The 12,238-nt window shown below is 41.1% G+C and overlaps 1 protein-coding gene across 1 annotated transcript in view; it reads right to left on the bottom strand.

The window, feature by feature from the left end:
- The window catches only part of SVEP1 (sushi, von Willebrand factor type A, EGF and pentraxin domain containing 1), a 148,223-nt gene that overhangs the window by 81,074 nt on the left and 54,911 nt on the right, over positions 1–12,238 (bottom strand). Inside the window, exons 5-7 of the mRNA XM_064176755.1 lie at positions 11,896–12,075; positions 6,462–6,641; positions 920–1,117 (exon numbers count right to left, since the gene is read on the bottom strand). Coding sequence (XP_064032825.1) covers positions 920–1,117; positions 6,462–6,641; positions 11,896–12,075 — 558 coding nt within the window. The remainder of the gene's footprint in view (positions 1–919; positions 1,118–6,461; positions 6,642–11,895; positions 12,076–12,238) is intronic.

Here is a 12,238-nt window from a genome sequence, read left to right as displayed (position 1 = left end):
CTTTCCTAGCCGTGACAGAAAAAAAAAGTTCCCATCTCAGTTTCTGTAGTGACTTGGAATAATGATTGCCATAACTGTTCTCTGTACTGCTCTTTCACCCAGTGAATAGCAAGGGCCCCAGTTTTGGGTGGAAGCACTAGTTTGAGGAGCACAATAGTTCATGTAGAGGTGAACATACTATTCCCAGACAAACTGCTTGTATTTGCCCATAATCCAAAACCGAACTCTACTAATTCAATGTGCAAGTGTGCAAGGAAATAAATAACCTAACATTTCCAGAAGAGGTGGGTAAACATGGCAGAACCATACTCAAATGCATGTAACCATCTACTTTCCACTTTTATGCTCCATGCACTTGTGCCAGCCTTCTTTGGCCTCAACTTTTGTGCACTGTTGTTTGGGGCATGTCAACAGCCACAGCAAGTTCAAAGACAACTGCAGTAAATCATCCTGCCACAGACAGTCTATCAGACAGACTTCACACAGCTTTTTGCTATAAGCCTGTGCTAAACCAGTAATATTATTATCACTGCCATTTTATGAGGAGTGTGGGCTCCAATTTCACTATCTTTAAGCTAACAGCTTTCACAGCTTTGAAATTTTTAATTTACCTGCATATCAGACCTTATAGCAATCAGCTTTCCAACAGTAGACTTCTGAGATGGTTCCCAGGAGAGGCAGCTAACAATAAACACCATAAGACAACACTCAAGCAACCTCCGAACCCTGCATTGTTATTACAAACTGCAAGTAAATCGGACAGCCAAGATCTAATGGCACAGGCAGCTCTTCTTATAGGCTACCTAAATTATGCTTTCCCTAGTTCAAACCAGGGAAACCAAATGACTTGTCATTTGCTGTATGCTTCTTTTCAATTCTGCACATGCACACACAAAAATGGGTTTGTGAGGGTCTCTACCTTTACAGCGAGCCTCCTGGATGCTTGCACTCCATCTCCCAAACGAAATGCACCTTAGTTCTTCTCTAGCTCCAGACAAGATGAATCCTTGGGGACAGCTCAGCTGGCACACAGTCCCAGAACTGGCTGGCTCTAGGCCACATCTGGGAGGCAGAACTGTTACACCTGCTGGTATCTGGAGGACAGGGCAATGCATTTCTACAAGAGATCAGTAGGATATGTCTTTTAACTGACATACACAAAGCAGACATTAAAAAAATCAGCAAATAGAGTCATACAGCATCTTACAGGGAACACAAAATAGCCTTTTCAAAATTACATAAGAGCTCTCAGTGCATCAAAACTCTAAGACTCAGTAAAGCTTTGTAATCCAGTGCTGACTAAAGTAAAAAACATCCAGCATATCAGGTCTTCTATTTTCTTGCTTATGCTTTTCAGTGGGACGTAAACATGGTATTTTCCAGGTGGCTCCATTGTATTTTCCCACTTCTCTGTCTTGCTGGGTATTTTTGTGTGTTTTGTTTGTAACTCCACCTTTCACGGTTGCTTTGTAGCTGCATTCCCTTGCCTTCTATGGAAATGAGACTCACACCTGAAGAGAAGCAATAGCTGCCTTCTACAGCTTTTATACTGTTTTTTGAAATAAGAATGAGAGAAGAAAAAGGACATTCTGCCATGAGCTTACTGCAGTTAGGGACATGGCATGTGATTTTGCTTATCACATTCCAAACTTAATAAAATTGGGATTGATCTTGGCTGTGTTCAAAACCAGATGCAAAGACTCAGGGTGGCCGTAAGTGGCAGCTGTCTTCTGTAAAGTCAAGAAAGGCTGCTGGCTGTGTGAGAGCTTAACATGGAAGCTCTGAACTACTTTATTACTAGAAATCACTGCAAGTTCTGAAGACCATTTGCATCAAAGTGTAAACTTCCAAAACCCACAGTATATGTAAACAGGTTCAATTTTCACAAAAGCTTTGTTTCATTTCTGAGCTGCTGTTCTTACTAAGTGAGGCAAGGTATGTTATTTTTTACTGAACACACGGAGACATTTAAAAGCAGGACAAGAAGGGGTATCCCACGAATACAGCTTGTAAACTTTCAGTAGTTTCTTAAAATAGATGATAGACAAAAATATGAGAAAAGTGCTTCATTGTTTATAGCTAATAAGAAGACTTGTAACTCTTCAGCTAGTCTGCAAAGACTGCAGACAGGTCTTTATCCAAATGGCACACAAAGAACAACCAAACCCAGTTACAAAAGGGAAAGCTCTGTTCATGTCTTAATGTTTAATGACAAAGAAGTCATTCACATTCAGAACACTTCACATCCCTTTTCTCTCCTCTCTCAAAATATACAGTAACTGAAACAAAATTTAAAGTGTTCTAAGTATTTCCTGCCTTTAAACTCTCAATATTGAAATGGTGTTTAAAGCCCAAGGCAATTAATAACTGCACTTCAGTTCAACAGGATGCAAAGATCACAAATGTTAATACATTGGTCCACTTCAGGCAGACACTGCTAGCTATGGAACATAAAACAATTGCATCAGAGTGAAAACCCCAAATGCTGACTTCTAGTTTCTTGATACAGGAGCAGAAGGATCAAAAATAGGGAAAAAAAATGAGAAGACAAGTTAAATGCATTCGAATGTATACTACTCAGAGCACTAAGTTGAAGAAAAGACTGTGAAAGGTGTAAGCAGGAAAACCAGAGAAAACTGCAAATCTTTGGAAGCAGTAAAAGCTCTCCTGGTTGATTATACTAGCAAATCCTAGTAGAGCACAGTCCTGACCTATCTGACAAGCCTTCAGGATAGCCTTTGGTATATGTAGCCTAAAGGATTCCTTCCATCTAGATGGGACAGGTTTAACAAAAGAAAATATTACCCATAGAATCATGCCTCTTTCCTTTAATCCCTTTGCAAATACAGTGTTTGATGGGAAGAACTGGCAGACTGCAATTAGAAGTGTGGAGTAGGACTTCTTTCGACACCAGGTGGCATCAATACCCTGGATGGCATCTCTATTTTTAGTCTTTCTCCACTAAACCTTGAACGAAAAAATACCCTGAGAACAGCATCTTGCAAAATTAATTCATTTTAACGTGCTGGGTGCTAATATTTCACCATTTTTTTCAGATTTAAGACTGGTGTCTTAATAGTAACCTGTAAATAAAAGTTTTCCAGAGAATTCGAGAGAATCCAGGGGGATGGACTCCACTCTCAAAAGGGCTGAATGAAATATAAGAGGTGATGTTTATCCCATTCCATTAGTCTGAAGAATTATATATAGTCTGAAGTTACAGTGTGTTTCTTGTTCTCTCTCTCCTGTTTTCCTCCTTTGCTTCCTCTGAACTTTGCTTTACTCTTCTGCACCAACCATTGTCTAGGTTATGCACTGACTGGGAGCTGAGAGAGATAATACTGTGTTAGCTGGCAACAGCCACCAGGCTTTGTCCAGCGGGATGTCCAGATGGGTCTGACCTATTGTCTATATACATATATATTTGTATATGTTTATATTTTACCTTTTAGCCTACTCTTGTAAATATTAATTTCATTTTCTTTCCAAATTCTAAGCAAATACCACGTGATATGTGGTGCAAAGCCACAAGAGCACTGCAGAAGGAAACACATTAACGGGTGCAAGGAAATTTTGTTTTCAAATTGGACAAATGACAGAACTTCCACTTTCAGCAGATATTTTGTTTATAAGCTGTCTATAATATATGCACACTACTCAAAAGTAACTCATTCATTACAGCATCTTTCAGAAAAAAAATACAAAAATGCCAAACATACACAATAGTCAAACATGCATTAGCTTCCAGTCTCCTGGAAAAAGATGCATATGACAACATCCCTCAGAGAAATGACTGTAAACAATTCAGGCTATGTTATGGTACAGTGTCAGTTATGGTTACAGATGGCTGTAGTATAGTCACAGCGAGCTAACTTTTAAATATGTTAAGTATTCATAGTTAAAAGCATTCAGAAAAAGAATTCAAAGAGTACCCTTAAGTTCCAGAACTTTGTTTCAGGGTAAGAGACTGAACTTAATTCCCCTTTATATTCCAAACTGAAGGGTAGGAAACCACAGAATCACAGAAACATAGAACAGCTTAGGTTGGAAGGGACCTTAGAGATCATCTACTTAAACATCTCTGCCATGGGCAGTGATGTCTCTCAACTAGACTTGGCTGCCCAAGGCCTCATCCAACCTGGTCTTGAACACCCTTGAGGCATCCACAACCTCACTGGGCAGCCTACTCCAGGGTCCAAACATCCCCTTACTGAAGAACTTCCTCTTAAGGTCCAGTCAAAACGTACTGTACTTCAGCTTAAAACCATTCCCTCCTATCACTATGAAAAGTCCCTCTCCAGCCTTTCTGTAGAATCCCTTCAGGTATTGAAAGGCAGCTATAAGGTCTCTCCAGACTCCTCTCTTCTCTAGGCTGAGGAAATGAATCAACTGTCAATTAAAAATGCCTAAGTACCAGGATTTCTGGTATTTTTCTGTGCTAGTTTGAAGCTAGCTAGAATGTTTTGGTGAGAAGAATTAGATTACAGGCTGTGAAAGAGAGACAGTGGTGATGTCTGTTGCACTCATAGGCTTGCTGAGATGTATAAGAACTAGAACATGAATACAGATAACACGTTACCCTCTGGGCTTTGGGGCTGCACTTCTCTTTCCAACCTAACCTGTCGTCTTTGTGACCAATCCACCTGCTTCCTAATCCCCCTGGCCGACCCTCCATACTACCTTGAACATACGGCAAGATCTTGGGTAACGTTAATGGGTAGGGGGAAGGTGGAAGGGTGGTTGAAAGCCCCTCCTGGGGACTCAGGTTTCTGGGAGGGCTGTTTTGTTTCTGTATTACTTTCTAAACTCATCTATTTCTGTATATAACTGTATATATTGTAAATACTGCTTGTATATTGTGGTAACCTGTAAATATAAAGCTTCATTCAATTTCCAGAGCTGCTGAGTCTAGTCTGGGTGCTTTTCCAAAGTGGGGTGGGAGGGGGGGTGGGTAACACCCAAACCATCACACTTTCATGAATTAATTCAGAAGTGAGAGTTAGGAGCTGTTCAGACTGAAAATAAACAGATTCATGATAACAGTGAACATTCAGAAAAGGTGTACGAAGGGTGGGTTTTGAGGACACAACACAAATCTTCTGATGTGTATCCCTCACTAGTTTAAACTCCACACTTCTCTACTGAATAAAAATCTCAGAAAGCTTGTTCTGAACACCAGCCACACAAGCAGTAGCCAAGGCAGTTTCCAGACAGCACTCTTCCTTCTTTGACAATCAAAGGTAACTTTTATACTAGATTTCTCAGACTCAGCAGAAATAAGCTACTGCCATGGGTAATCCTGGAATGGAAGCAATATTGCATGGTGTGAAAGAAATCTTCTGATACAGAGTAGAGCTGGATTTTAATAATCAAAATGCTAAGCTAGGAAGGATAAATTCAGCTGATGAATACAGTTAATCTTCCAATTATAATCTTCCAACAGGATTTCAGGGTCTCTTCCTTTTGAAGTTAATTGAAGTTTTTCCACTGACTTTAACAGAAAAAAGATTAAGATCTCTTGACAAACTCTATTGATAAATTAACACTTCTGGAATATTTTCATCATTTTAGAGAGCAGATCTGCAGCTAGAAATTTATTCCTGTCTCACTCAAAGTCCACATTTTAAAGCCTGCAGTGAAGAAAGCAAAAAATAGCCACAGGTTGAAGACAAGTCACACTGCTGGCATTATATTTGCTGCACCCTGGTGAAAAGCACTTCACTCTGACTTTAGTCAGCACCGGATCTGCTTCTGAATTGATGGATGTTAAGTGTGTGGGTTTGTTTGGGTTTTTTTTGTAGTCTGCTCTTGGAAGTGTTTCAACTGGATTTCTCCTCTTACCTTTCTAAGTCAGTGTCTGCCACTAGTCCTAAATGGAAGTCAACAATCTGTTACTTCTGGGACAGCAGTATATGCATATGGACTCCCGCACAGATGTTGTGACCTCTGAATCCTGCCTTACAGTTGCTTAGTCCCCAGTTTGTCTACATTCTTACTTCCTGCTGGGAGTTCAGCAAAGTGGTTACCTCCATGTCTCTCTCTATAAGGCACACACAGTGCTTGGCTAACATCTCCTAGTTCTTGTCTGGAGGTCATCTTTAGCTTTAAGATGGTAACTCAAGCCCTGGATGTTCACATTTAATCTATATTACAGACCTACAACTTGCAAGTTTCCTGGAACACATCATGTGACAGTCATAACACTCAGCAGATGCAACAGCCTTTCAGTTATCAGCTCTCTGTGCTGGATGTCAATGATAATCTGTCATTTTATACATATACAAAGTCCATTCCCCTTCCTCCCCAGCTTTTAAGAGCTGCATAAAATATCCATAACCAAGTCCTCACTCCTGTATTAGCTTCACCAGATATTAAAGCACGCAGAGTTTCCCACATGTGACAGCCTATCAGGCAAGGCTGCACTCTTGACATGAAGAGACAGAGATGATTTGGATACTTACCCACACATTTTGGTTCCTTTGAATCCCACTGTGAGGTTCCCAAGCAGGTGAGTTTGGTGTTTCCTTCTATTTCATAGCCCTCATTGCAGGTCACAAAACAAACTGTCTTATAGGCAATATCAGGTGTTGAACAATTAATGTGTCCATTTTCAGGAGCCTCAAGTTTGGGACACGTTCGAACTGCAAAGGGAAAAAAAAACACCAGTTCACTAGGCAGTACTGAGAACTGGAGTTAGCCAAGGTGTTCAGGGGTGTGACAGCTACTGGCTTGCGCTGTGCAGCATGCACTTGCAGAAAGGGAAGTGAGGCATGAATAGCAATCCTCAGACACTCTTAGAGTTTTGTTACTGAATCCTAGTGATACAATCTAGTACAAGTCTACACTGCAAATAAGAGTGACGGCAGAACAGCCGAATTATAGTAAGAAGAAAAATGTAACAGCACTGATGTGGCCTTGATTTATGTTGTTTCAGTGTCATAACATTGAGCTCCTCTATTAGGGTCTCTTTTCTTTGCACTGCCTCCAGCTCTCCTCTTATGCTTCCTTTTTGTCCTCTTGCTTCCCTCTCAAGAAGACTCTAAGTTACATGCAGACTGCCTGTCCCCTAGGTCCCTTGAATAGACCTGCTGTCTGGCCCTGTACCAATATAGGTTGGAGACTGATCCGTTGGAGAGCAGTGCAGGTGAAAGCAACCTGGGGTCCTGGTAGACAAAAGGATGTCCAAGAGCCAGCAATGTGACCTTGTGGGCAAGAATATCAGTGATATCCAGGGGTGTGTTAGATGGGGTGTGGTTAGTAGATCTTCCCTTTCTACTTTGCCCTGGTGCGGCTATATCTCAAATACTGTGCCCAGTTCTAGGCCTCTCAGTTCAAGGACAGGGAACTGCCTTGCTTGAAGGACTCCAGTGCAGAGCCACAAAGATGCCTGAGGAGTCACCTCTCCTATGAGGAAGGGCTGAGGGAGCTGGGTCTCTTTAGCTTGGAGAAAATACTGAAAGGGGCTGACCACAGAGGTTGTCTGGAGACATTGAAAGTTCACCTGGTTGTGTTCCCGTGCGACCTATTTTGGGTGATCCTGCTCCGGCAAGCAAGTTGGACTTTTAAGGTCTCTTCTAACCCCTAAAATTCTGCGATTCTGTGTGATTATGTGATGATGATACAAATATGGCAACTGGATGACAGCCACCACAAAAGTGTAGATGCCTCCTGAGGTCATACTGCATCTTTTCCTTCAATAATTTATGCCACTCTTCAAAAATCACCTACTGATTTTCCAAAACCTGTGGAAAATTCACACAGCTGAAAATTCTGCTCTCGTCTGAACCTGGCAGACACTGCACAGCAGGTTTACTTATCAGGGAGAAAAATCACACAAGGGCAAACATTATGACTGCTCAAAAAAAAAAAAAAACAGACTGCAGTTTCCTAAGCCTGTTCTCCCAGGATTGTTTTCCACAGCTTGTGATGATCTTCCTGGCAGGTGGGCAAGCTTCGAGGATGGATGGCTTTAGAGATCTGGATGACTTCCCCTGTGGTTTGAGATGCCGATTTTACCAACTAACCAGTATTTTCTGCCTCCAAGTAGGAAGAAAACCACAAGCTCCTCTCCAAATGCACTTAAAATTAAGCCAGACTGGAAACTGTCTCCTTATCCTAGTGTTTTTTCAGTTTTCACTGATGAGACAGGACATACCTACAAGTGGAGACACAGACTGAACAGGTGCCTGGAGTGGTCCTTCAAATGAGAGGCAACTCTATAAAAGCCACCAACTACAAGCCCCTCAGAGATACAAAATTCACACATTAAATAAAGTCCTTAAAAAAACCAACAACTGTATCAGTACGAGTGCTAAAAAAAAGAGTCTGCCCCCTAGGCATCCTCTAGGAAGTGCATTTAAGAGTATAAAGAAGATCTCTAAACTTCTCTCTTGCAAGAGGCACACTGAGCTTCAGAAAAGCTTCCTGTTATGTTGTATTAACTGTAGCAGAGTTGCTAAGACAGACATTTATGCGTCTGAACTACACATCCTTTATACAGGCTTTCACTTCCAAGGTTTCTGTGGAAGCCTTTAACACCCAACTGTGGTAAAAGGAACAAAATGCTACCAAAATACGGCCTTAGTGAGGAAGCTTGAATGAACGAAGAGCACTGAAGAGGCTCTCAGAAATGTTCATGAGCCTACAGAGAAGACACTCCCTTTCACTACATGGTAAGCCCCCCTCACCTGGGAGGCCTGCAGAGCTGATGTACTCCTGCCTCCCCAGTGTTGCAATGCTCATGCTTACTCATGTCTCAGCTCAGGTCAGGCAGAAATGTTTAACTGAGCCCGTGTTATCCTGGTTATGGCTCCATGCATCAAACACAAATCCAGCCTCTTGTCAATAAGGCATTTTCCATGACCAAGAAATATTACCATGGAGGTAATTAAAACAACAACAGTATTTTTTCTTAATAACATTTTCTGCATTAAATACATGCTTTGTAGTTGTCTATTTCATAGGTCAGTGTTCATTGCATGATGTGACTGCATTAATCACTTTCCAATAGCACAGCAGATTTTAACTCACAGAACAACTGAGGAGTGTTTAATGTTAAAATCCAAAGCAGTGCAAAGGGATTTTCCTTCACTCTCACTTTCAATATTATGTGATAAAATACTGCTGGGATTAACATGATAGCTATAAATTGTGCCTTTGATCTTGCTCCCTTTCATAGTCTGAATTGAGACTGGCAGATCCAGCACACATAAAGGCAGATTTTTTCAGTATTTTTTTCTTAATTGGAAGTCTTTGGTATGATGTGGAATGGCAAAAACATATTCTTCCAGTGCTTCAAAGCAAATAAACTCAACATCAAGACAAACTGTTCTCTTCCCAATCTCCCATGCACCTAATACCCAAAAGACAAGTATTTTTAAATCCTCCAAGAAGTTTTCCAAGCACTAGAATCTTCCACTTCTTCACAGACAGAGAAGATGAAGGATCCTTTCCTTGTAGCTGACTGCAGCTCTCAACAGGTTTTTTGCACTGGAGGACACCATGTGACAAAAGCTTTGACAAGCAATTGTTCTTTCCCAGTATCCCAATGTATCTGAAGTGGTATCTTCAGTCTGTGTATTTGCTGCTGCAAAGTCAACATCCCTAAGTCTAGTTTTTGAATACACTGCCATGGTACTCGCCAGCTCTTTATCTTCTACTGAAAGATTCTCCTTCCTGCCTTATGTCACTGGAAGCTATAAAGGAACACTATGCTTTCCTAGATTATCTGATGAGTAGTCCTGCAATGTAAGCAGAAGTGAACTGCTATATAAAAATGTCCTGAGGACCTGTTCTTTAGCTCTGATGCCTTCTTTCAGAACCATGACTTGTTGTTTCCTTAAGGGCTGCAAAGTTTGTTGTAATGGCAAAAAGTGCTGATGACTCCAGGGATCTACCTTGTCTACTTTCCTGAACTCAAGGTCAAGGCTACAGAAGGAGGTCATTCACTTTATGTACTGGTTCTAGTGAAGCATACTAATGTCAAGTGCATCCAACTTAAGTTAAACATGTTGTGGTTGTTGAGATGAGGGCTGCTAGCTGTTTTTTTTTCAGGCTTTCCATAGAAGACATACCTAAGAGGATTACACTGGGATGCAGGACCCCTTCTATATCATCAAGAACCCAATCTCTGTCAGAGATAACAAAGCAAGCTGTGTTCCTGTATAAGCAGAAGAGATCCAGAAATAATGTTTTTCAGGATGCTCTCACCCCTGTGTCCTCCCTTTCCAACCTTCAGTTTATTTATTTTCCAGGTGACATTCTCATTACAGTGAACTTTTAGGATACTGTCAGTTGTCCCCTAGTGAAACTCCACTCAAAATCCTCCTGAAGACTATGCTTAAGGCCCAAGGTATGCTGTTTTTCTTAAGAATAAACTTTTCTGTAAAAAAGCAAAATGCAACTGCTACATGGATATTGCCTCCCAATGCCTGTCTATACCACGAATCTGGTTGTGCTAGTTAGAAGCAAGCTGGAATGTTTTGGTAAAAGAACTTGATAACAGGCAGTGGAATGAAAAACAATTGTGTCTCCTTCTCTCACAGTCATGCTGAGAACTCTGGGAAGAAGTAAACTTTCTCCATTTTTTCTCTTCTGCCTTTGCCTTCAGACACTTCCTGGGGGGGGGAAGATTGCTGAGAAACTGTTACTGTTCAGTTTGGGGCTGGATGACCCTCATGAGAGCAGTAGATAAAGCAGAACCTCAATTGATTGTAACATTATTGACAAAAGCTCTTGTAATATCACTAGTAATATTCTCAGAGATATTAAAACCAGCATAACCAAGAATAAAATCACCCCAGCTCCAGAACATGCTTGAAAGCTTAGCTTTGACCTTCTTAAAAACTACATGAAGCAAAAAATAACCAATTTGATCTTTGATCCAATTGTACACAAAAAACCAGAAAACAGGCCACACAATAATCCCCACCAAGTACAACAGCTGCTTGATTAGCTTCATCTTAATTCCCAGAGCTAATTTCCAATCACTCCAATATATCTAGCCCCACGTTGGGCGCCAATTAAAAAATGTGATGGTTTGGGCTCTTACCCGCCCCCCCACACTTTGTATTTGCCCCTGCTAACTCAGACAGACCCTGGGAATATAGATGAAGCAATTTATTTACAGCTAGCAGAATTTACAAGCAGCTATTTACAATATATACAGTTATATACAATTATATACAGAAATATATTAAAGGATAAACAATACAAAAGCACAACTCCCCTCCCAGAAACCTGAGTCCCCAGGAGGGGCTTTCAAATCACCCCAACACCTCCCCCGCACCTCTCTTCTTCCTGAGAACTGGGGTAAGGTTGGGAGTCCTGGGGACTCAGGTTTCTGGGAGGGGAGTTGTGCTTTTGTATTGTTTATCCTTTAATATATTTCTGTATATAATTGTATATAACTGTATATATTGTAAATAGCTGCTTGTAAATTCTGCTAGCTGTAAATAAATTGCTTCATCTATATTCCCAGGGTCTGTCTGAGTTAGCTGGGGCAAATACAAAGTGTGGGGGGGTGGGTAAGAGCCCAAACCATCACACTGGTGGATACTCTAAACTATCCATGTGTTAGGGTTCTGTTATATGACTTCTTGGCAGGTTCACTGGATTTACATAACTGATAGAAATTACTTGGAGAGAGATTTAAGGAAGAAGAATGAAGATTAACTTGCAAAAGAATGCCTGACTAGTAAATACTGATCTGCACTTCCTCTTGTAGATGTCCTACTTCTGTTTCAATAAGGAGGGAAACAGCAATGGCAATAGGAGTTTACCTTTGGAACATTCCTTTGCCACAGTATCTGATTTACATATCCAGCTACATAGTGAGCAGAGGAAATCAGTTTGAAGAACAAACTAATCCAACAGGAAAACACCTGACATCCATACCTCTGCAAGTAGCCCCTGCTCCAGACCACTGGCCATTTGGCTGACAAAGCCGGATGCTGCTTCCCACAAGGTCAAATCCTGCTTTGCATCGGATCCCGCAGGCAGCGTCAAAGTAATTGTTGCAGACATTCTGGACAAAATAGCCATTTTCAGGGGGCTTCAGCTCAGGGCAGTGAACAACTGCATAATCAAACAACCGCAAGAGAGTTATGACGTTAGCTAGGGTGCAACAGGCTACTGAAAGAAAACAACTTGTTTTAATTTCCAACTAGCATCTTGGTACTTCTGCCGTCCTGGAATGACACAGAAAATCTTGAATGCAGTCTGACACTGCGAACACAAG

The sequence above is a fragment of the Pogoniulus pusillus genome, chromosome Z (genome assembly GCF_015220805.1).
Source record: "Pogoniulus pusillus isolate bPogPus1 chromosome Z, bPogPus1.pri, whole genome shotgun sequence".
Lineage (NCBI taxonomy): Eukaryota > Metazoa > Chordata > Aves > Piciformes > Lybiidae > Pogoniulus > Pogoniulus pusillus.
This window is presented reverse-complemented; position numbering and strand designations above follow the sequence as displayed.